Source organism: Pseudonaja textilis, chromosome 13 (assembly GCF_049901715.1).
Source record: "Pseudonaja textilis isolate UNSWEBS1 chromosome 13, rPseTex1.2, whole genome shotgun sequence".
Taxonomy (NCBI): Eukaryota; Metazoa; Chordata; class Lepidosauria; order Squamata; family Elapidae; genus Pseudonaja; species Pseudonaja textilis.
The window spans coordinates 17628733-17651250 of NC_142002.1; the positions used below are offsets into that span (position 1 = coordinate 17628733).

Below are 22518 nucleotides of genomic sequence, written 5' to 3' on the forward strand. Positions count from 1 at the left end.
CCGACAGGGCTGCGCTTTCCCGGCCGCTTTGCCAACCAGGAAGCGGAGCAGGAGGAGCCACGGCCGCCTCCGCCTCTTTGCCTCCAAGAGGGGCGGAGGAGCCCAAGCCCGGCCCGGTTGCCTCGGCCTGGCCTGGCCCCGGCGGTGGCTGCGGTGGAGATGGACGGGGCCGGCTGGGCACCTCCGCAGCTGGAAGATTTCTTGCTCACCGAGCGATTGGGCAGCGGCACCTACGCCACCGTCTTCAAAGCCTACAGGAAGGTAAAGCCGGGGAGCCCCCCCGCCTTTTTGCCCAGCCCTGCTGGGGCCGGGTAGCCAAAAGTGGAGCCTCCCCTGCCCGAGGAAGTCTACCTGGAAGGGCAACAACCTGCGCGCCGATTCTTGGGTTGGGGACGCGCGTGCAAAAAGAAACAAAACACCTTGGGGAGCCAGTTGGACAGGAGTCTTGGGGCGGGGGGGGGCATGATTCACACACACACACACACACGCAACCTTCCTAAAGGTTGTGGTCTTGGAGCCCCTTCCCGCTTTGCCCCAATTAGGGTCGAGTTTTTGGAGTGCAGGGATTATCTGTGGATTTGGTTTAAAAGTGAAAGCGGAGGCGTGCGCAAAATCCTGGTGGGTTGGATGGCGCAACCACGACCGAAAGCCAGGAAAATGTTAAGAAGGGTGGGATATTTTTCATGAAGAACAAAACAAAAAAACACCCCTTCCCATATTTTGTTAGCAGGTTAAAATAAACTATCACGGGGAGCAGAGAGGCGTTGGTTGGCTGGTTGGTTGGTTTATTATGTATATGTATTTATTGATTTGATTTGTCAATCGCTTACAAAATAATAGGTATAAGTATAAACATGAGTAAGGATACAGAAAATAGGTACGATTAAATGGGGACAACAGGACAGGGACGGGAGGCACGATGGTGCACTTATGCATCATAAATAAATATTAAATTATTATAATAAATCATACATATGTATTTATTACAGTTTTCTTCCCACCCATCTCCCCTACAAGTACCCAGGTTTTTTTTTTTAAAAAAACCCTTTCTTAAAAGCTAAAAAATATAAAATATAAAACAATTAGTCCCTTTTAATAATTTAAACAGTGCAGCCCAAAGACGAACAGGGGTAGATTGCAAGCATTTCGACCTGACTCATCAGTAACCTACATTACAATAACCCGGTGAAAATCAGCCTCAAATATAAGAGCTATGAGATGTCAACTCATAATATATTAGATCTATTTTCACCATGTTGTTGTAATGTAGGTATTGATGAGTCAATATAAAATATTTGCATGTACCTCTGTTTGTTTTTGGCTGTATTGTTTAAAATATAAAATACCCAAGGTTGAAAAACATTTTAAAAAGCTAAAAAATATAAAATACCCAAGGTTATAAAACATTTTAAAATCTAAAAATATAAAATACCCAAGGTTAAAAAACATTTTAAAAAGCTAAAACATAAAATACCCAAAGTGAATTAAAAAAAAAAAACCTAAAAAATATAAAATACGTAGTTAAAAACATTTTAAAAAGCTAAAAAATATAAAATGTACAAGGTTAAAAAACATTTTAAAAAGCTAAAAAAAAAATCCCTAAGGTTAAAAAACATTTTAAAAATTAAAAACATATAAAATACCCAAGGTTAAAAAAACATTTTAAAAAGCTAAAAAATATAAAATACCCAAGTTTAAAAAACATTTTAAAAAGCTAAAACATAAAATACCCAAAGTGAATTAAAAAAAAAACCTAAAAAATATAAAATACGTAGTTAAAAACATTTTAAAAAGCTAAAAAATATAAAATGTACAAGGTTAAAAAACATTTTAAAAAGCTAAAAAAAATACCCAAGGTTACAAAACATTTTAAAAAATTAAAAACATATAAAATACCCAAGATTAAAAAACACATTTTAAAAAGCTAAAAGATATAAAATTTGTATGGTTAAAAACATTTAAAAGCTAAAAATATAAAATGTGCAAGGTTAAAAAAATTTTAAAAGTTAAAAACATATCAAATACCCGAGGTTAAAAAAAACATTTTAAAAAGCTAAAAACATAAAATGTGCAAGGTTAAAAAACGTTTTAAAAAGCTAAAAATATATAAAATACCCAAAGTTATAAAAAAAACCATTAAAGCTAAAAAATATAAAATAAAAACCTTACTAGAAAATTCCCAACTCTTTTCCTTTCTGTCTTGTTAGAAGAACGCCCGAGAAGTGGTAGCCATCAAATGCGTGAGTAAGAAAAAATTGAACAAAGCCTCGGTCGAAAACCTGCTGACCGAAATAGAGATCCTGAAGAATGTCCGGCACCCTCATATTGTGGAGTTAAAGGACTTCCAGGTGCAAAGAAGAAAGGGGGCGGGGCGTGTCTTTTGCCTGAGGTAGAGGTGTGAGTACTGGTCTTAAGTCCCCTGGTTCAGTTCCGTTGTAACTTAGAATGGTCGCTCAACAAATCGTTGTAAGTCAAGGACTACCCCGAAAGGAGCTAAAGCCATTTCTTTGACCATGAACTTAGAGCACCTGTCTCCTAAGTGCAGTTTTGCACACATTTATTCAAGCAATAACTCCCACTGGGGCTCGGTATTCCCTCCATAAGGACCAGAAACTTGAAAAAAGAAAGAGGTTGGCTGGATGGGAATGGGAAAATAGATGTGCTTTTGATAAACTTGATGGAGAGTTGTTGTTTTTTTCCCTGTCTTTTCTTTTAGTGGGACAAGGAATACATCTACTTAATCATGGAATACTGTGCTGGAGGTGATCTGTCCCGTTTTATTCGTAGCCGGAGGATTCTTCCGGAAAAGGTGGCTTGTATATTTCTACAACAACTGGGTGAGGAATAAAAAGAGAAACTTGTGGACTTCAACTCCCAGAATCACCCAGAATCAACTATGGTATCCTGGCCTGGGGAATTCTGGGAGTTGAAGTCCACAAGTCTTAAAGTTCCCAAAGTTGTATATTGGTGGTTTAGAGCCGTGGTTTCTTTAAGAGGGTTGAACTTTAACTTGGAGGTTGAGGAATTCTGGGACTTGAAGTCCACCTTTCTGAAAGTTGCTGAGGTTGAGAAATGCTGGCTTAGGGATCTAGTCCTCAAGAATACAGACTGTTTCGGAGTGCATTTTCCTTTTTTCAAAGCAGCTTGTGCCTTGAAGTTCCTTCACGAGAAGAATATCTCCCATCTGGACCTCAAACCCCAGAATATTCTACTGAGTTCCTTGGAAAAACCTCATCTCAAGCTGGCAGGTATGTAAAGGGCTGGAACGACGGAGTAAGGTTGACCTAAATTTCTCATTAAAATCCCTTTAAGTGGATTTGTCATGCCCCTGTTGGAATCTGATTCTGAGGGAGAGGTGGAACAGCTGACAGGGAGTGGGAGTGTGGCTCTGGTGGCTGTGGAAGAAACTGGGGAAGGGCACAGTCCGGCTGGGCATTCAAAGGAAGACCCAGGCCCACCCGCTCTTCATCCTAGGGCATGCAGGGAGGAACGGATAAGGGAGCAACATGGGTTACGGGGGAGAAAAAGGCCCTGATTCCCTTCATTAGCTGCCGCTGGGAAAACAGGATAAAGAGGGTGTTTGCACACAGCTCCTTGCTGGAAGCAAAGTGTGAATTATTTTGGTTTGTCAAGTCTTATCTGGGTTCTGGCATCCTCCCAACTGTGTGTGTTGTGTTATCTTTTGAGTTCTGCAATTCCTTTTCCTGCCTTCGTTAATTGCTGCAGCGTGGTTTGTATTGGTTTTTATTTATAATTTAAATGTACTTTGGGTTCGGACGGACTTTCTTCCCATTAAAAATTGTTCTTGGGAGAGTTTTTTCTTCAGCCGATGATAACTGGACATTGGGGGGCAAGTTAGAGGTATTAAAGGGACTTTACCTATTTTTGTGACTTCGTTACTTTTGTGCCACATCCTGGTCACCACAGGATTTTGCTGAAAAGTAACACAATCAGTAGGGTTGACTTTACTATTTTGGCTGTAAAACATCATCATCTTTTAACAACCCCATAATCCCTTGCGGGGTGGACTCTGGACAACTCAATGGAGCTGAGTGTTTACTGGCCGGGTGCCCTTCTTGTCACCAGGGCAGAGTTTTGTTCAGCTGATATATTCTCATCCTGCCCAGAGAGAGAAATATATCTGCCTCTACCTAAGATCGAACTCACAGCCTGCTGATTGTGAGGCGAGAGCTTCACCTCTAGGCCGCCGCACCTTATATCGGTTGCAAAGGCGAGGAATGATCATAAAGCACTTTTGGGCAGGCCCCCAAATAATTGGTAAAGGAACGGTTTTAATGGTTAGGATGGCAAAACCCTAATCCTAACCCTAACCTGCACATCACGGTTTCCCTGGAGTTGCAGGAATGAACCCTCCTGTCGAAGGTTTTTAATCAATGCTCCCTCTTTTCCCCTTAGATTTTGGGTTTGCACAACACATGTCCCCCAGGGATGAGAAGCATGTGCTGAGAGGTTCTCCACTGTACATGGCGCCAGAGATGGTGTGCAGTCGGCAATACGATGCTCGGGTAGATTTGTGGTCGGTGGGCGTGATTCTCTATGGTAAGATAAGATACGATAACCTTTATTGTCACTTTTTTCAGTAAATGTACTAGCACACATTCAAAAATGAAATTCTGATGCCAACTTTCAAAAAATAGATAGGCAGACAGATAGGGATACATATATATGTAGGTGGATCTTTGGTTATTTGGGTTTTCTCCCACGTAAATTTGGAAGTATTTTGACGACGTTCCGACGAAATCTCATTCGTCATCTTCAGGCTTGTGTCTTCGGCTTTGTGCTTCTTGGGGTACAAAACAGAAGACACAAGCCTGAAGATGATGAATGAGATTTCGTCGGAACATTGCCAAATTACTTCCAATTTTACACGGGAGAAAACCTGAATGACCAAAGATCCACATACAAATACCCGCGAAAACCTCAGAAAACATATATATGTGTGTGTGTGTGTGTATATATGTGTGTGTGTATATATGTGTGTGTGTATATATATGTGTGTGTACACACACACACACATACACACATATAAAGGTAAAGGTTCCCCTTGCACATACGTGCTAGTCCTTTCCAACTCTAAGGGGCGGTGCTCATCTCCGTTACAAAGCTGAAGAGCCAGCGCTGTCCGAAGATGTCTCCGTGGTCATGTGGCCGGCATGACTAAATGCCGAAGGCGCATGGAACGCTGTGACCTTCACACCAAAGGGGGTCCCTGTTTTTCTACTTGCATTTTTTTACGTGTTTTCGAACCGCTAGATTGGCAGAAGCTGGGACAAGGAACAGGAGCTCACTCCATTACGCAGCGCTAGGGATTCGAACTGCCGAACTGCCAGCCTTTCTGATTGACAAGTTCAACGTCTTAGCCACTGAGCCACTGTGTCCCTTTTATATATGTGTGTGTGTGTACACACACACACAAAATTTTATATTGGTACCTATATACTCTGGCGGCACAGTGGTTAGAATGCAGTACTGCAGGCTACTTTTGCTGACTACTGGCTGACTACAATTTGGCAGTTCGATTCTCACCAGGCTCCAGGTGGACTCAGCCTCCCATCCTTCCGAGGTGAGTAAAATGAGGACCCAGATTGTTGGGTGCAAAGAGTCTGACTCTGTAAAACGGCTTAGGCCGGGCTGAAAAGTACTGTGAAGCGGAGCGTAACTCTTAAGTGCTATTGATATTGCTCTACATGCGCACATACATATATATGTATTAATCACACACACACACACACACACACACACACATACTTCAATGGTCTAGGTCGATGTCATTTGAAATTCCTCCGGGGTCAAGGGATTTGAAAGCCGTGATTGGGGCTTCCTTCTCTGCGGCTTCCGCGGGATTCTTTCCGACCTCTTTGCAAGACATCCGATCCTTAACCAGGTTACCCCTTTCCCTCCCCTCTTCTTAGAGGCTCTCTTTGGCCGGCCTCCTTTCGCCTCCAAATCGTTCACTGAGCTGGAGGAGAAGATCCGGAGCAGCCAACCTGTTGAGGTAACCCTGCAAGGCCACAGGTGGGGACAGATGCCTTGGTTGGTTGTGCCGCGAGTTTTACAGTCGGGTGTTTTTTATCCGAGCTGCTTTGCATTCTCTTTTCCTTCCTTCGTGCCCTTTTTTTTCTGAGAAGGAATCTGTCGGTTTCCCCAGATTCTCTAGGTCGGGGGTCGCTAATCTTTTGGACCTCAGGGACCCACCAAACTCATCATTTTAAATCCCACAGACCAGAGACCCTGGGAAAATCCCCCCCAAAAAGTCTGCAGGAAAATTCCCCACCCCGTTTTCCTACCGATCAATCGATCTTTATTTGGGATCGCAGAATACCGTCTCCAGCTCCGTTCTCAGGGAGAGAGAGAGAGACTTTTGGCTTCATGCAAGGAAAGCAGCAGAAGCCGCAGAAGTCTTTCTTTCTCTCCCCAAACTCCGCCAGAAATGAGTCTTTGTGAGCCTCTTGGAGCAGGAGGCCTTGCAGGGTCCCAAAGACTCATTTCTGGCAGAGTTTGGAGGAGAGAAAGAAAGACTTTGGCTGCTTTCCTTGCGCGCAGCCAAAAGCAGAAGAAGAAAGAAGCGAAAGAAGCAGCCCGGTGGCCAGGCCAGGCAAGTGGGGTACGTGGGGCAAGTCCCCCCCTCCACCCTTTCCCTCCTCCCCTCACTACCTCGTGTTGTTCGCAATGCAAGCGACGCAAGCCTAGTGTTCCCACGGGCCATGTGAATGGCGCAATCTTGTGTTCCCATGCAGCCTGGATGAATTGCTTTGGGGTGGGGGACATTTCTCTGCAGACCACCTAAATTTTCTCACAGACCACCAGTGGTTCCCCGGCCCACCGGTTGGCGACCGCTGCTCTAAGGGATCCATTGCACGAGCCTGAAGCCCCACCACCACCGTTTAGGTTCTCTTTTGAGTGATTGAAAAGTGTCCCCCACGATCAGCAGTAAACCTTCACCGGCTTCTCCCGCCTTTCCTGCACAGCTTCCCAGCCGCCCCCGACTCTCCCCGGAATGCCGGGATCTCCTGCAGCGGCTTCTGCAAAGAGACCCCCAGCAGCGTATCTCCTTCCAGGCGTTCTTCGCGCACCCCTTTGTGGACATGGAGCACATGCCCAGCTCGGAAAGTTTGGGGAAAGCCGTGAGTATCGGCAAACAGGGGAGAGAGGAAGAGAGGGAGAGAGAGAATGAACGGAGGGAGGGAGAGGAGGAAGAAGGAGAGGGAACGAAGGCAGGCAGGAAAGGGAGGAGGGAGGGAGAGGAGAGAGGGAAGGAGGGAGGAAAGGAAGGAAGTAGGAGAGAGAAGGAGGGAGGGAAGGAACGAAGGAAGGAAAGGAGGGAGGGACGAAAGGAAGGAAGGAAGTAGGGGAGGGAAGGAAGGAAGTAGGGGAGGAAAGAAGGAAAGAAGGAAGGCAGGAAAGGAAGGAGGGAGGGAGAGGAGAGGTGGAGAGAGGGAGGAAGGGAGGAAAGGAAGGAAGTAGGAGAGAGAGAGGAGGGAGGGAAGGAACGAAGGAAGGAAAGGAGGGAAGGAAGGAAGGAAGTAGGGAAGGAAGGAAGTAGGAGAGGAAAGAAGGAAGGAAGGAAGGCAGGAAAGGAAGGAGGGAGAGGAGAGGTGGAGGGAGGGAGGGAGGAAAGGAAGGAAGTAGGAGAGAGAAGGAGAGGAGGGAAAGGAATGAAGGAAGGAAAGGAGGGAGGGAGGAAAGGAAGGAAGGAAGTAGGGGAGGGAAGGAAGGAAGTGGGAGAGGAAAGAAGGAAGGAAGGAAGGCAGGCAGGAAAGGAAGGAGGGAGGGCGAGGAGAGGTGGAGGCAGGGAGAGAGGAAAGGAAGGAAGTAGGAGAGGGAAGGAGGGAGGGAAGGAACGAAGGAAGGAAAGGAGGGAGGGAGGAAAGGAAGGAAGGAAGGAAGTAGGGGAGGAAACGAAGGAAGTAGGAGAGGGAAGGAAGCATCCTTCCAAGTAATGCACCCATCGAAAGCAGAACTCCGAGGCAGGTCTTAAAGTTGCTAGGGGTCTTAAAGTTGCTAAGGGTTGGACACTCTTTGTTTTAGAGGAGGAGGTCTCCAAACTCGGCCACTTTAAGACTTGTTGGACTTCAGTTCCCAGAATTCTCCGGTCAGCCGCGTCTGTTTCTTTTTTTCTCTTAACCTCCTAAAGTGGAGAGAGATTGCAGAGGAAGGGGTCACAAGAGAGTAAGCTATGCTGGCTGGGGAGAATTCTGGGAGTTGAAGTCCACAAAGTCTTAAAGTGGCCAAGGGTGGAAACCTCTGTTTTAGAGGATGGACTCTCATGGCCCACAGACTCTTCTCTTGAACGTTGCTTAATTCTCTTCTTACGTTGCTTAATTACAGACCAAACTCGTCATGGAGGCCATCAAGAAGGACCAAGAAGGTGATATGGCCAGCGCCCTTTCACTTTACTCCAAAGCTCTGGAGTACTTTGTTCCTGCCTTACGCTGTGAGTAGGCCAGTTGCTCTTGGCTTTTCCCTTCCTTCTTTCCTCTAGAGTCAGCCAACCCCGTCTGAGTAAAAACAAAATGCTCCAGAGGGCAGGACAAGGAATAATGGCTGGAAACTTAGAGAAAAGAAGAAGAAAAAAAAGATCCAACCTAGAATTATGGACAAACTAGCTGGATACCCATACTTCGCTACCAAACTATGTGGCCGGGCTTAGTTTTTGTGGAGGAAAATAAGGGAGGATAAATTCTGCCTCTGCCTACCAGCATCCATCAGTATTCATCTGGCTAGCATCCAGTCAGGGTGTGGAACAGTTGAGGGCTGTTTGGAAACCGAAGCAGTATTTGCTGTGCGAACAAGAAGGAGACAGCAAGGAGCCTGGGCGTGGCTTAGCTCAGCTGTTCTGTACGAAAGCTGCTAGGTGCTCTGAAACTGAAACTCCTCTGCTTGTGTTTTGCATCTGGAACGGATTTCTTTTCAGGTGGGGAGGGGGAGTAGAACGCCATAGCATCACGATGGGCAGTTTCCATTACGGTCGCAAGTCGAGGATGGTAGACTCCGTTGATTTTGCCTCTCTGTGTAACGCGCAGACTTAACCCTGCCCCCTTCCTCATCCCTCTTGTTGCCTCCAGATGAATGGGATGCCCAGCGGAAGGAAGCTATCCGATCCAAGGTTAGTCCATTTTCCAACTGACCCGATGGCTCAATTTTCAGGCCAGCTTTTGGGGAAAGTGAAAACGCTCCTTTGCAAGCCAACTAAAAAAAGTCAACTAAAAAAATACTTCTTTGGTCTTTTTAGTTGTCAGCAGAAAGGGAGGGGCGAAAGCAGTGCATTCCTTAAATGCTTCAGATAATTGTTAGGCAGCCAAAGCTGTTGGCACGCAAGACTATTATTACTGGAGAGCACGATTGATGACTCTTGGCTATGGATGTGTCCCATTGGAGAATATATGTACATCCAGCAGGTCAAGGGTGAAATGAATGGTGTGTCTTAAGAGTTGACTGCACCCAGGTAACACCGACATGGTTATTCCTAATAAATTGATTTTTTTTTACTCTGGGACATGCGGCTGGAGACTTATGATTTGAATGGGAGTGCAAGTTAAAGTCCTGGCGCTAGATTAGACAAGGATTTCTGCCTTAAGCAGGGAAGGTAGATGGGACCCACTGATATTGTTTTTCTCCCAATAGGCTTACTCATGAGAAGTCACGTGTAAAAAAAACAAACTTGAAAAGCAAGCAGAGAAGTAGGACCGGTGAAATAAATTTTAGTGCTAGGCAACTCCTAATCAATATGAGCTGGTTCGTGATCTTGGTAGGCACACCAATATTCATAAATTTCATTTTTTGAAATATATATTAAATATACATTTATATACGCCTTGATAAAGGGGGCTCCCGTGGGGACAAAATATGGCAAACATTTTAATCCAGGCAAAACGGTCAGAATTCAATCCAGCTGGGAATAGGAGCGACCATATTCCCTAATTCCTGGTCGGCTTTTAGCAGTCCGTAAATCCAAGTTTCTCAACCTTGAGAGCTTTAAGACAGGTTGACTTCAGCTCTCAGAATTCCTCAGAAGCCAGACGTATGGAAAAAAACAACACAACAACCTGGTTTTATAACCATGTTTGGAAGTTGTCAAGGTGCTGGTTAAGGGAATTCTGGGAGTTGAAGTCCACCTGTCTTAAAAGTTGCCAAGGTTGAGAAAGACGGAGTTCCACTGCAGTTTGCCAATGCGTAAATCTCAGAAATAATCTATTTATCAGCAATATTTTACACCGAGCGCCCTTTGGCTGTTCTGATTAAAACCAATTTGTTGATTTATTTTTGAGAGAAAAAAAAGAGGGCACTTTAATTTGCAAAGCACCTAAAAATAAATGGTAAAAGGTTCCCCTCGCACCTACGTGCCAGTCATTTCTGACTCTAGGGGACAGTGCTCAAATCTGTTCCAAAGCCGAAGAGCCAGCGCTGTCCGAAGACGTCTCCATGGTCATTTGTCCGGCAGGACTAAATGCTGCCAAAGGCGCACGGAACACTGTTATCTTCCCACCAAAGGGGTCCCTATTTTTCTACTTGCATTTTTTACGTGCTTTCGAACTGCTAGGTTGGCAGAAGCTGGGACAAGGAACGGGAGCTCACTCTGTTACGCGGCGCTAGGGATTCGAACCGCCGACCTTTCTGATCGACAAGCTTAGCCACTGAGCCACTGCGTCCCAACACAAGGCGCCTACTTTGCCGTAAAATCATAAAAGCTCTTCTTGTTTTTTTAACCTGCTGCTTCTGCATCCTAGTCAGTATCAGGTGAGGCTGTTTCCTCCCACTTTTAAGCCTGACGTTTCGTGTTTATGTCCTCTTGCCCAGGTGAGCGATTACATTTCTCGTGCCGAGCAACTCAAGGCACTGGTGGCGTCCGACAACAAAACCCTTTTGCAAAAAGGCTGCCCTGGACGGGACATTTTAAAAGGTAAATTTCTAAAGGAGGGAAAAATTTCTGGATGAGGTAGCATCATCAAAACCTTTGCTTGAAACAGCGTCTTGTTGATAAGATGTAAATCGGGGTCTCCAATCTTGGCAACTTTAACTTGTGGACTTCAACTCCCAGAATTCCCGTGCGTTAGGGCATTCTGGGAGTTGAAGTTCACAAGTCTTTTAAATTTGGCTGGGGAATTCTGGGAATTGAAGTCCACAAGTCTTTTAAAGTTCGCTGGGGAATTCTGGGAATTGAAGTCCACAAGTCTTTTAAAGTTAGCTGGGGAATTCTGGGAATTGAAGTCCACAAGTCTTTCAAAGTTAGCTGGGGAATTCTGGGAATTGAAGTCACCAAGTCTTTTAAAGTTAGCTGGGGAATTCTGGGAATTGAAGTCCACAAGTCTTTTAAATTTGGCTGGGGAATTCTGGGAATTGAAGTCCACAAGTCTTTTAAAGTTAGCTGGGGAATTCTGGGAATTGAAGTCCACAAGTCTTTTAAAGTTAGCTGGGGAATTCTGGGAATTGAAGTCCACAAGTCTTTTAAATTTGGCTGGGGAATTCTGGGAATTGAAGTCCACAAGTCTTTTAAAGTTAGCTGGGGAATTCTGGGAATTGAAGTCACCAAGTCTTTTAAAGTTAGCTGGGGAATTCTGGGAATTGAAGTCCACAAGTCTTTTAAAGTTAGCTGGGGATTTCTGGGAATTGAAGTCCACAAGTCTTTTAAAGTTGCCAAGGTCGATGACCCCTGGATTAAAAGACCTCCAGGGTCGCTTCTAGCCCCATGATTCTATGATAAACAAGGATCTGCTGCAAAATGATGCCAGGTGTCCATCCTGCAGGCGCATCGAGGGCCACCAGAGGGCGCTGCTCCACCACCTCCCTTTCTCCAAAATCAAGCCATTTCCCCTGAGCTGTATTTACTATTTTAGGACAGAGCTGGCAAAAGAAACAGCCTGCTGTGTTGACATACGTTGTTGTAAATTTGCAAGACTGACAATCAATTTGGGGCTGGGGGTTGGGTTTGTCGTTGGCCCAATAAACTTTTCTTTGGCAAAAAAAGGTTGTAAAATCAAGCGTGGGACGTTTAACAATCGCCTTGTTCAGCAATGGAAATTCCAGTCGTAAGTCAAGGACTACCTCTATATGAAAACCAGCCCCTAAGCTCTTCCCACCCGAACCTCTGGGAACTTTCTCGTACGTTTATTTGTTTCTTTGGTTACGAGGCAGCTAATTCTGCTGACTGCCGGCTGATAGCAGTTCGATCCTGACCAGCTCAAAGTTGACTCAGCTTTGCGTCCTTCCGAGGTTGGTCAGATGAGGACCCAGATTGTCGGGGGCAAGAAGTTGACTCTGTAAACTGCTTAAAAGGACTGTGAAGCGGAATATAAGTCTAAGTGCTATTGCTAAATAGGCAGGGAGGGAAGGAAGGAAGAAGGGAAGGAAGGGAAGGGAAGGAAGGGAGGGAAAGAGGGGAAGGAAGGAAGGACAGAAGGAAGGAAGGAGAAGAAGGAAGGAAGGAAGAGAAATAAGGAAAAGAAGGGAGGAAGGAGAAGGGAAAGGAAGGAAAGAAGGAAGGAAGGTGAAGGGAAGGAAGGAAGAAGAAGAAAGGAAGGGAAATAAGGAAAAGGAAGGGAAGGTAGGAGAAGGGAAGGAAGAAAGGAAAAGAAAGGAAGGAAGGGAAATAAGGAAAAGAAGGGAGGGAAGGAAGGAAGGAAAGGGAGGAGAAGAAGGGAAGGAAGGAAGGAAAGGAAGGAAGGAGAAGAAAGGAAGGGAAGGAAGGAAGGGAAATAAGGAAAAGGGAGGGAAGGAAGGAGAAGGGAAGGAAGGAAGGAAAGGAAGGAAGGAGAAGAAAGGAAGGAAGAGAAATAAGGAAAAGAAGGGAGGGAAGGAAGGAGAAGAAAGAACGAAGGAAGGTGAAGGGAAGGAAGGAAGCAGAAGGGCAGGAAGGGAAATAAGGAAAAGAAGGGAAGGAAGGAAGGAGAAGGAAAGAAGGGAAGGAAGGAAGGAGAAGGAAGGAAGGAAGGGAAATAAGGAAAAGAAGGGAAGGAAGGAAGGGAAGGAAGGAGAAGAAAGAACGAAGGAAGGTGAAGGGAAGGAAGGAAGGGAAATAAGGAAAAGAAGGGAAGGAAGGAAGGAGGGAAGGAAGGGCCACGTGGCTCAGTGGTTAGAATGTAGCATTGCAGGCTAACTCTGCTCACAACCTGGAGTTCAACCCTAACCAGCTCAAGGTTGGCTCAGCCTTCCATCCTTCCGGGGTGGGTCAAATGAGGACCCGGATTGTTGAGGGGCAACAGGCTGACTCTGTAAACCGCGTAGAGAGGTGCCCTAAAACGCTGTGAAGCGGTGGTGCAAATCTTAAGTGATCTTGCTGTTGCTGTTAACTCGGCCGCAACCCGTTTTTCTTCTTCTTCTTCTTCTTTTGCATTCAGAGATGTCCAAGAACAAACCTCGCCTCTCCGCTGCTCTGGACGTAGCCTCGGCTGCCTTGGCCAAGGTCAGCCGCCAGGGGAGACCGGGGGAGGGTGGCCTGGGTTGAACCCAGGAGCACGCAGGGACTCTGGGGTCGAAGGCGGGAATGAGCTGCTGCGCCCCCAAGGGCCGTGACTTCTGGGGTTCGGGGGCCAGGCTGTGGGAGATTGAACAGAATAACAGAGGTGGAAGGGACCTTGGAGGTCATCCAGTCCAACCCGCTGCTCAGGCAGGAGACCCTGCACCCTTTCAGACCAATGGCTGTCCGGTCTCTCCTTAGGAACCTCCAGTGAATGAAGGGGCGTAAAGAAGGGAGGGAGGGACGGAAGGGAAGGGAAGGGAAGGGAAGGGAGGCAGGCAGGCAGGCAGGCAGGCAGGCAGGCAGGCAGGAAGGAAGGAAGGAAGGAAGGAAAAAGAAGGAGAGAGAGAGAAAGAAAGAAAGGGAAAGGAAAGAGGAAAGAGAAAAGAAGGAAGGAAGGAAGGAAGGAAGGAAGGAAGGAAGGAAGATAGATAGATAAGGGTTGGAAGGGACCTCGGAGATCAAATGGCTGTCCACTCTCTTGATAAGAACCTCCAGTGAAGTGGCATCAAGGAAGGAAGGAAGGAAGGAAGGAAGGAAGGAAGGAAGGAAGGAAGGAAGGAAGGAAAAAGAAGGAGAGAGAGAGAAAGAAAGAAAGGAAAAGGAAAGAGGAAAGAGAAAAAGGAAGGAAGGAAAAAGGAGAGAGAGAGAAAAGAAAGAAAGGGAAAGGAAAGAGGAAAGAGAAAAAGGAAGGAAGGAAGGAAGGAAGATAGATAGATAAGGGTTGGAAGGGACCTCGGAGATCAAATGGCTGTCCACTCTCTTGATAAGAACCTCCAGTGAAGTGGCATCAAGGAAGGAAGGAAGGAAGGAAGGAAGGAAGGAAGGAAGGAAGGAAGGAAAAAGAAGGAGAGAGAGAGAAAGAAAGAAAGGGAAAGGAAAGAGGAAAGAGAAAAGGAAGGAAGGAAAAAGAAGGAGAGAGAGAGAAAGAAAGAAAAGGAAAGGAAAGAGGAAAGAGAAAAAAAGGAAGGAAGGAAAAAGAAGGAGAGAGAGAGAAAGAAAGAAAGGGAAAGGAAAGAGGAAAGAAAAAGGAAGGAAGGAAAAGAAGGAGAGAGAGAGAAAGAAAGAAAGGGAAAGGAAAGAGGAAAGAGAAAAGAAAGGAAGGAAGGAAGGAAGGAAGGAAGATAGATAAGGGTTGGAAGGGACCTCGGAGATCAAATGGCTGTCCACTCTCTTGATAAGAACCTCCAGTGAAGTGGCATCAAGGAAGGAAGGAAGGAAGGAAGGAAGGAAGGAAGGAAGGAAGGAAGGAAGGAAGGAAAGAAGGAAGGAAGGAAGGGAAAAAGAAGGAGAGAGAGAGAAAGAAAGAAAGGGAAAGGAAGAGGAAAGAGAAAAAGGAAGGAAGGAAAAAGAAGGAGAGAGAGAGAAAGAAAGAAAGGGAAAGGAAAGAGGAAAGAGAAAAAGGAAGGAAGGAAAAAGAAGGAGAGAGAGAGAAAGAAAGAAAGGGAAAGGAAAGAGGAAAGAGAAAAAGAAAGGAAGGAAGGAAGGAAGGAAGATAGATAAGGGTTGGAAGGGACCTCGGAGATCAAATGGCTGTCCACTCTCTTGATAAGAACCTCCAGTGAAGTGGCATCAAGGAAGGAAGGAAGGAAGGAAGGAAGGAAGGAAGGAAGGAAGGAAGGAAAAAGAAGGAGAGAGAGAGAAAGAAAGAAAGGGAAAGGAAAGAGGAAAGAGAAAAAGAAAGGAAGGAAGGAAGGAAGGAAGATAGATAAGGGTTGGAAGGGACCTCGGAGATCAAATGGCTGTCCACTCTCTTGATAAGAACCTCCAACCTCTGGAGAGAAACGCTGCCAGGGATTCATCACCGTCTTCCCTGTCAGGAAATGTCTCCTGCCTTTGGGGGGGGGGGCAGGGGGGCTGTTTTGGAGAACAGCTGCCTTGAGCTGCGCTTCAGTCCACCAAAGGCGAAAGGAGAGCCAGAGGTTGTCAGGATGCGCTAAGCCACACATGGAAAGGGAGAATAGTTCAGGGGGACTTTGGTGGGGGGGTTTTTTGCTCTAAATCCTGTCCAGCCAAGACCTGGCACACACACACACACTCACACTCAAACACACACACCCAAACATACCCAAACACACACACACACACACCCAAACACACACACACCCAAACATACACACACACATGCAACACACACACATGCAACACACACACAAACACACACGCCCAAATACACACACCCAAACACATGCACACACACACCCAAACACACCCAAACATACACACACACACACACGCAACACACACACACACACTCAAACATACACACACACCCAAACACAAACACACACGCCCAAACACACACACACACACACCCAAACACAGACACACACACACACACACACATACACACACACACAGAGTTCACTTCCCTTTGCAGTCCACTTGAGTGCGAATGGATTCAATTGCATTCAGGAACGAATTGACGTCTCCGCGTTTTCTCCTTGAAGTCAACGCGGCATGAAGAGATCCGGATCTTTTCTCCTTCCCCAAATCCCCTGGCTTTCCTTTTCTCCAGCGGACGCCCCGTTTGGCAGGGGGAGCAAAGGGGAGAAAAAGAAACCCCTTTCTCCATCCCTTCCCCCCCAGCGGGTCATTTCTGGCCTTCAAAATGTGGGCGGGTTGATTCCTATGAAGATGGAAGAGAATCTGGGTGGCTCAGAGTTGAACTGGGGGTCTTGGGGTCTCTCTGAGCTGGGTAGTTTGCTGGCGGACCTTTCCTGACCCAACTTCCATGCTAGAAGGGAGAGAGCTGATAGTTGATACACGTGACGCCTCCATCAGCAGGGCTAGTAAGGACAGAGAGGTTTACTCCTTCTAGCACTGAAGATGTTACCTAGTTGGGTAATGAAAGATCTGCAAGAAAACCGCCAAGCTCAGAAAGCACCAAAGACTCACTTTTCTCTCTCTCCCGCTCCCTCCCTCTCTCTCTTTCTCCTCTCTCCCTCTCCTCTCCCCTCCCCTCCCTCCCCCTCTCTCCTCCCTTTCTCCTCCTTCTCTCTCTCCCTCCCTCTCCCCTCTCCTCTTTCCTTTCTCTCTCTCTTTCTCCTCTCTTCCTGTCTCTCTCTCCCTCCTTCCTTCTTTCCTTTCTCTCTTTCTCCTCTCTCCCTCTCCTCTCCTCTCCCTCCCTCCCCCTCTCTCCTCCCTTTCTCCTCCTTCTCTCTCTCCCTCCCTCTCCCCTCCCTCTTTCCCTTTCTCTCTCTCTTTCTCCTCTCTTCCTGTCTCTCTCTCCCTCTCTGTCTCTCTCCTCCTTCCCTTCTCTCTCTCCCTCCCTCTCCCCTCTCTCTTTCCCTTTCTCTCTCTCTTTCTCCTCTCTGTCTCTCTCCCTCCTTCCTTCTCTCTCTCCCTCCCTCTCCCCCTCTCTTCTTTCCCTTTCTCTCTCTCTTTCTCCTCTCTGTCTCTCTCCCTCCTTCCTTCTTTCTCCTCTCTCCCCCTCCCTCCTCCCCTCTCTCTTCCCTTTCTCCTCCTTCTCTCTCTCCCTCTCCCTTTCTCTCTCTCTCTTTCTTTCTCTCTCTTTCTCCTCCCTCTCTGTCTCTCTCTCCTTCTTTCTCTTTCTCCTTTCTCCCTTTCTCCTCCTCTCTCCCTCCCTCTCCCCTCTCTCCTCCTCCCTCCTCTCTCTCTGTCTCTCTCCCTCCTTCCTTCTTTCTCTTTCTCCTTTCTCCCTTTCTCCTCCTCTCTCCCTACCTCTACCTCTCTCCTCCTCCCTCCTCTCTCCCTCCTCCCTCTCTCTCTCTCTCTCTCTCTCTCTCTCTCTCTCTCTCTCTCCTCGTCTCCAGGAAGAAGAAGGAAAGGAGGACAGCGAAACGCTGGAGCTGTATCAGCAGAGCTTGGGCGAATTGCTGCTGATGCTGTCTGGTGAGTGGCAGGTTTGCAGTGCGATGCCGGGATGAGGCTGGAGGACGGGAGAAAAGGGCTGGAGAGGGCCAGGCGTCCCTTCCGTTGCCAAACAGGCCTGATTTCAGGGCCCAGGACCCTGGGAGATGTTAAGGGCAGAGGGAGGAAGACCTCTTGATGGGCCAGAGGAAAGGGAACGAAGCTAGCCGTCTCCTCAAACACCTCCTCTTTTCTCTTTTTTTTCTTAAATCCAGCGGAACCTGCAGGAAGGAGACGAGAATTACTGCACACTGAGGTATATTCTCCAATGGGACACCTCCCTAGCCCAGAGTCTCTCCAGTTAGATATTTGCAGGGCAGAAACTTCAGTTCACCTCGTGGCAATCTCTGAAAAGCTATGTGTGGAATGCACTTTGGATTTCCAAGCCGCCGCACTGCCCTCTCTTTCTGTTGGCAACTCTCAAAAGACCGTAGAAAATTTTTACGAGTTGACCCCTAGAGGATTGACACACACACACACACACACACACACACACACACACCCCGGACACCAGTTGTACGGATGTGTTTAGTAATGGAAGAGTTTCAAATCGCTTCCGGGCCAGGAGGATGGTCTTCCCGAGGGCTCCTCGGCCGTGGAGAATGGACAGGCCTGACTTGATGGACCCGGAGGTTGGTCCAACATGGCTCCTCTGGTGTCCCTAAGGATGGATGGGCCGGGGACGATCCGAGGACCCTTCCCACGGTCCCCGTTCTCGAAAAGGATTAGCGGTCCATGAAAAAAAAAGGGAAACGGCCGAAACGTGAACTTGTGTTTTGCCTTTGGCAGATCCAGATGCTGATGGGCCGAGCAGAGTATCTGAAAGAACAGATCAAGGTATTTCGGGGGAAGGCGGGGGGAGGGAAGAGCTGCCCTCCGTTGACCTGCCAAGGAGGAGATGCCTCAAAGCATGGAGCAGACAGAGGTGAGGGGGAAATAGGGGTGGCGGTGCGGGGGCTGGCCAGAGGTCGAAGCCGGGGAAAATGGGGGCCCTGAACTCAGGTCTTAAGTCAATGGGCCCAGATCTCTTTTTCCCTTGCAGATCAAGGAATCGCAGTGGGAAGCGGAATCTCTCGGAAATGGGGGCCTTTCGGATTCTGTGAGGAACTGTAAGTGTGGTCCCTTCCCCTTCTGTTTGTTTCCCTTCCTTCCCTGCCTTCCTTCCTTCCTTCCTTCCTTCCTTCCTTCCTTCCTTCCTTCCTTCCTCCTTCCTTCCTTCCTTCCTTCCTTCCTTCCTTCCTGCCTTCCTCCCTTCCCTTCCTTCCCTCCTTCCTTCCTTCCTTTCCTGTTTCCTTCCTTCCTTCCTTCCTTCCTTCCTTCCTTCCTTCCTTCCTTCCTTCCTTCCTTCCTTCCTTCCTTCCTTCCTTCCCTCCTTCCTTCCTTTCTTCCTTCCTTCCTTCCCTCCTTCCTTCCTTCTTCCTTCCTTCCTTCCCTTCCTGCCTTCCTCCCTTCCCTTCCTTCCCTCCTTCCTTCCTTCCTTTCCTGTTTCCTTCCTTCCTTCCTTCCTTCCTTCCTTCCTTCCTTCCTTCCTTCCTGCTGGCCTGCCTTCCTTTCCTTCCTTCCTTCCTCCTTCCTTCCTTTCTTCCTTCCTTCCATTCTCATCACACCTCTCCATGCCCCTTTCTTCCACCCTTCCCTCCTTCCTTTCCTGCCTTCTTTCCTTCCTTCCTTCCTTCCTTCTTTCCTTCCTTTCCTTCCTTCCTTCCTTCCTTCCTTCCTTCCTTCCTTCCTTCTTTCCCCTTCCTTCCTTCCTTCCTTCCTTCCTTCCTTCCTTCCTTCCTTCCTTCCTTCCTTCTTTCCTTCCTTTCCTTCCTTCCTTCCCTTCCTTCTTTCCTTCCTTTCCTTCCTTCCTTCCTTCCTTCCTTCCTTCCTTCCTTCCTTCCTTCCTTCCTTCCTTCCTTCCTTCCTTCCTTCCCATTCTCATCACGCCTCTCCAGGCCCCTTTCTTCCACCCTTCCCTGCCCTCCCCTGCTTGTCAGCACTAGCAAACTAGTTAACGTAGAGAACCAAGCCAGTGTAGTAGTGGAGGCACCTGGCTAGAAACCAAGAGGCCCTGAGTTCTAGTCCTGCCATAAGTACGTAGGCACCCTGGGCGACTTTGGGCTGCTCCCTCTCTCGCTGCCTTAGAGCGAAGAAGACGTGGAACCACTTCCAAATATAATTCGGAGCCAGCCATTTAGAACGCCAGCTTTAAAACTTGCTAAAACTAATCTGAAATTCGCATTGTTGACCTGTTGTTGTTGTTTTTTAACGATTTCATTTCGGGTTTAATCCAAATTGCTTCCTCCCCCCCCACCTCTTTTTTTTTAATGGATTCATCTCAGTCTAAATTGCTTCCTTCCTTTTCTCCCCTTTTTCAGCATGTACTTTACAGTGATCCATCGCCTGGGAGCTTCCTTACTCAACCAACGAGAGCCGTGGACAATCCAAATTTACACCCCATTTTGGGGGGGACTAAGAGTTGGTGGCCCAGAGTTGCGTCCCTCTGCAGATTCAGGCGGATGGAGCGAACTCTGGGGAACCTTGAGGTTACGTAGACAGTCGATCTTCGTACGGCGTGATTTATTTTTTTCCAGTTGGCAAAACCGAATCGAAGTGAGTAGAGGCTGTATCAAGCACTTAAAGAGCAGGGAATAAGCTCAGGGTAACTTACGTTGAAGTTGCGTAGCGTATACAGTAGTTCACAATGTTTACAATTGGGTGGTGCCGGGATGGTTCTCCTGACTGAAGAAAGATGGAGAATTCTTGTAGAGAAATGTCTTCATAAACTATTTTCTAACACCTGTGCGAGAATTTGTTCTTTTATTTTTCCATTGTTCTGACCCAAACCTTGTTCCAAGGAAACCAACACGAACCTTTTAATGATTCTTTACGAATTCCGTTCCTTCCCGGTTAAAAGTCTGTTTCAAACTAATTCTCTCTGATCAGAACGAGGCTTTCCAAGGTGGCGCAAGGCTGCCAAGAACATTAGATAAAGTTACCAAGAAATATTTCAAACACAAAGAGTCTCCAAACGCCAACCAAAATATTCTGAACGCCCACGAGGCTTGAGTGCAAAAACGTCTTTGCTTCCTGCAAAGTACTCCGGTTTCTCAGCTGGCTTTGATCACTTTGCAGCCTTACTCCCGAGTCAGCCGTGCTGCTGCAGCTACTCTTTCCTGGTTTGCAATTTTGAATCCATTCGGAAACTGTCTCCTGTTCGATCTGGAGGTTTGAAGCAGCTCAGAAGGTCTGTGTAATAAAATCCTAGGGCTGGAAGGGACTTTAGAGGTCTTTTAGACCAATCCTCTGCCCAAGACAAGAGACTTTTATATCATCCTGGATAAATGGCTGTCCAATTTTTTTGTTTCTAAAAATATCTCCAGCAATGGAACCTCCACAATTCCAGAAGGCAAGCGGTTCCATTGCTTCTCACCGTCAGAAAATTTGAATTTGGATGTTTAAACCGATTTAGTCCAAATCGATGAAGACCTAGAAGATGGGGTGTGTCCCAATAATGCAAAAACTACCTGTATTTGTCACCTGCCAAAGGGACGCGGTGGCTCAGGGGCTAAGACGCTGAGCTTGTCGACCAGAAAGGTCGGCAGTTCGGCGGTTCGAATCCCTAGCGCCACGTAACGGAGTGAGCTCCCGTTCCTTGTCCCAGCTTCTGCCAACCTAGCAGTTCGAAAGCACGTAAAAAATGCAAGCTGAAAAATAGCTCTGTGCGCCTTTACCTTACTACTCATTGAAAGAAGAAACCAAATATGCGAGTAAATCAGGCCTTGGCTGATTTGTCCATATCCAATCCTGACCATCCTCTTTTGACATAAGAAGAGCTTCACACATACCCAGTCCTTCTCGTTGTGTTGAGCTGCGTCGTTGTAGACTTCAATAGCTGCTTTGTGCTTGCCCAGGAGAAACCTGCAACACATTCGCTCTTTCGTGTTTTTTTTTCTCGGCTTGTTTTACTGGGGATTAAGGGTTTGTCAGTCCTGGGATCGAGGGAGCTTTGAGGAAGCCACTTCTATTCTCAGACATAACAGAGCAGCCAAGGGCTGCCTGAAGAGTTATATTCTTTGACCACCAGAAAGGGAAGCGGTGGCTAAGATGCAGAGCTTGTCGATCAGAAAGGTCAGCAGTTTGGCGGTTCGAATCCCTAGCGCCGCGTAACCGAGCAAGCACCGGTTCCTTGTCCCAGCTTCTGCCAACCTAGCAATTCAAAAGCATATAATAAATGCAAGTAGAAAAATAGGGACCCCTTTGGTGGGAAGATAACAGCGTTCCGTGCACCTTCAGCATTTAGTACCATCTCTAAATTGTACAAAACGATGCATCTATCTTTCTCTTTTTCTCTGTCTGTGTCTCTCTTTTTCTATTTCTTTTTCTCTGTCTCTTTTTCTAATTCTTTCTCTCTTTCTCTTTCCCTCTTTCTCTCTCTCTCTTTCACTTTGTCTTTTTCTAATTCTCTCTCTCTCTCTCTCTCTCTCTCTCTCTCTTTCTCTATCATACGTAATCTCTATCATCTCGTAATCGCCTTCCTTTTCTTACAAAATGATGAATCAGTCTTTCTCTTTTTCTCTGTCTATCTCTCTTTTTCTATTTCTCTTTCTCTGTCTCTTTTTCTAATTCTTTCTTTCTCTTTCCCTCTTTCTCTCTCTCTCTTCACTTTGTCTTTTTCTAATTCTCTCTCTCTTTCTCTATCATACGTAATCTCTTGGAATTATAATGTGTGTTTGTTCCCATTCCATAACTGAAGCCAAGGATAATGAAACGGACAAGGTGAAATTAAGTCTTTCTGTTTTGGGACAAGGGGCGGAAACGGAATCCTTTCCTGCCACGTTTCCTTCTCCAGTTACAATCGGAGCTGAACTTTTCAGAGGCCATTTAGCTGTCACCCTCCTTGATTATCTGAACGTTACGGGAAAAGAACAGCTTCTCCTGTTGTTCGGAAAGGGACATCTGGGTCTCTTAACATTTGCGGCTCCGCTTCTTGCCATCAGGGATTTGAAAAACTTGCACGAAGCAGCGGATGAAGGAGGAGAAAAATGGGTGGATTTTCTCAGATTCTTGACCTGAGAAACGGTTAAAAGTTTTGGGCGAAGAGATTGGTCTCCCATCCGTCAGCAATGGTGTAGGGTCTCCCGCTTGGGCAGGGGGGGGGTTGGACTAGATGACCTACAAGGTCCCTT

At 46.9% G+C, this 22518-nt stretch overlaps 1 protein-coding gene across 2 annotated transcripts; it reads left to right on the forward strand.

The window, feature by feature from the left end:
* Positions 1-33: 33 nt before the first annotated feature.
* On the forward strand, positions 34-20132 carry ULK3 (unc-51 like kinase 3). Of its 2 annotated transcripts, none has more exons than XM_087941526.1 (16): positions 34-261; positions 2208-2348; positions 2717-2837; positions 3144-3248; positions 4417-4560; positions 5934-6016; positions 6990-7145; positions 8350-8455; positions 9087-9127; positions 10819-10921; positions 13356-13420; positions 17251-17329; positions 17563-17603; positions 18137-18184; positions 18390-18456; positions 19708-20132. In XM_087941526.1, the coding sequence occupies exons 1-16, from the start codon at positions 160-162 to the stop codon at positions 19722-19724; spliced, it is 1419 nt and encodes a 472-aa protein (XP_087797652.1). In that variant the 5' UTR covers positions 34-159; the 3' UTR covers positions 19725-20132. The 2 variants fall into 2 exon arrangements, with proteins under 2 accessions (XP_087797652.1, XP_087797653.1); XM_087941527.1 differs by having other exon boundaries at positions 36-261; positions 3141-3248.
* Positions 20133-22518: the final 2386 nt, after the last annotated feature.

Bases quoted from the DNA above. Each gene is read 5' to 3' on its own strand.
- ULK3 (XM_087941527.1), top strand. From the start codon at position 160: ATGGACGGGGCCGGCTGGGCACCTCCGCAGCTGGAAGATTTCTTGCTC. The intron at 2,838-3,140 runs GTGAGGAATAAA...CTTTTTTCAAAG, and splicing joins TATATTTCTACAACAACTGG to CAGCTTGTGCCTTGAAGTTC. The intron at 18,185-18,389 runs GTATTTCGGGGG...TTTCCCTTGCAG, and splicing joins ATCTGAAAGAACAGATCAAG to ATCAAGGAATCGCAGTGGGA.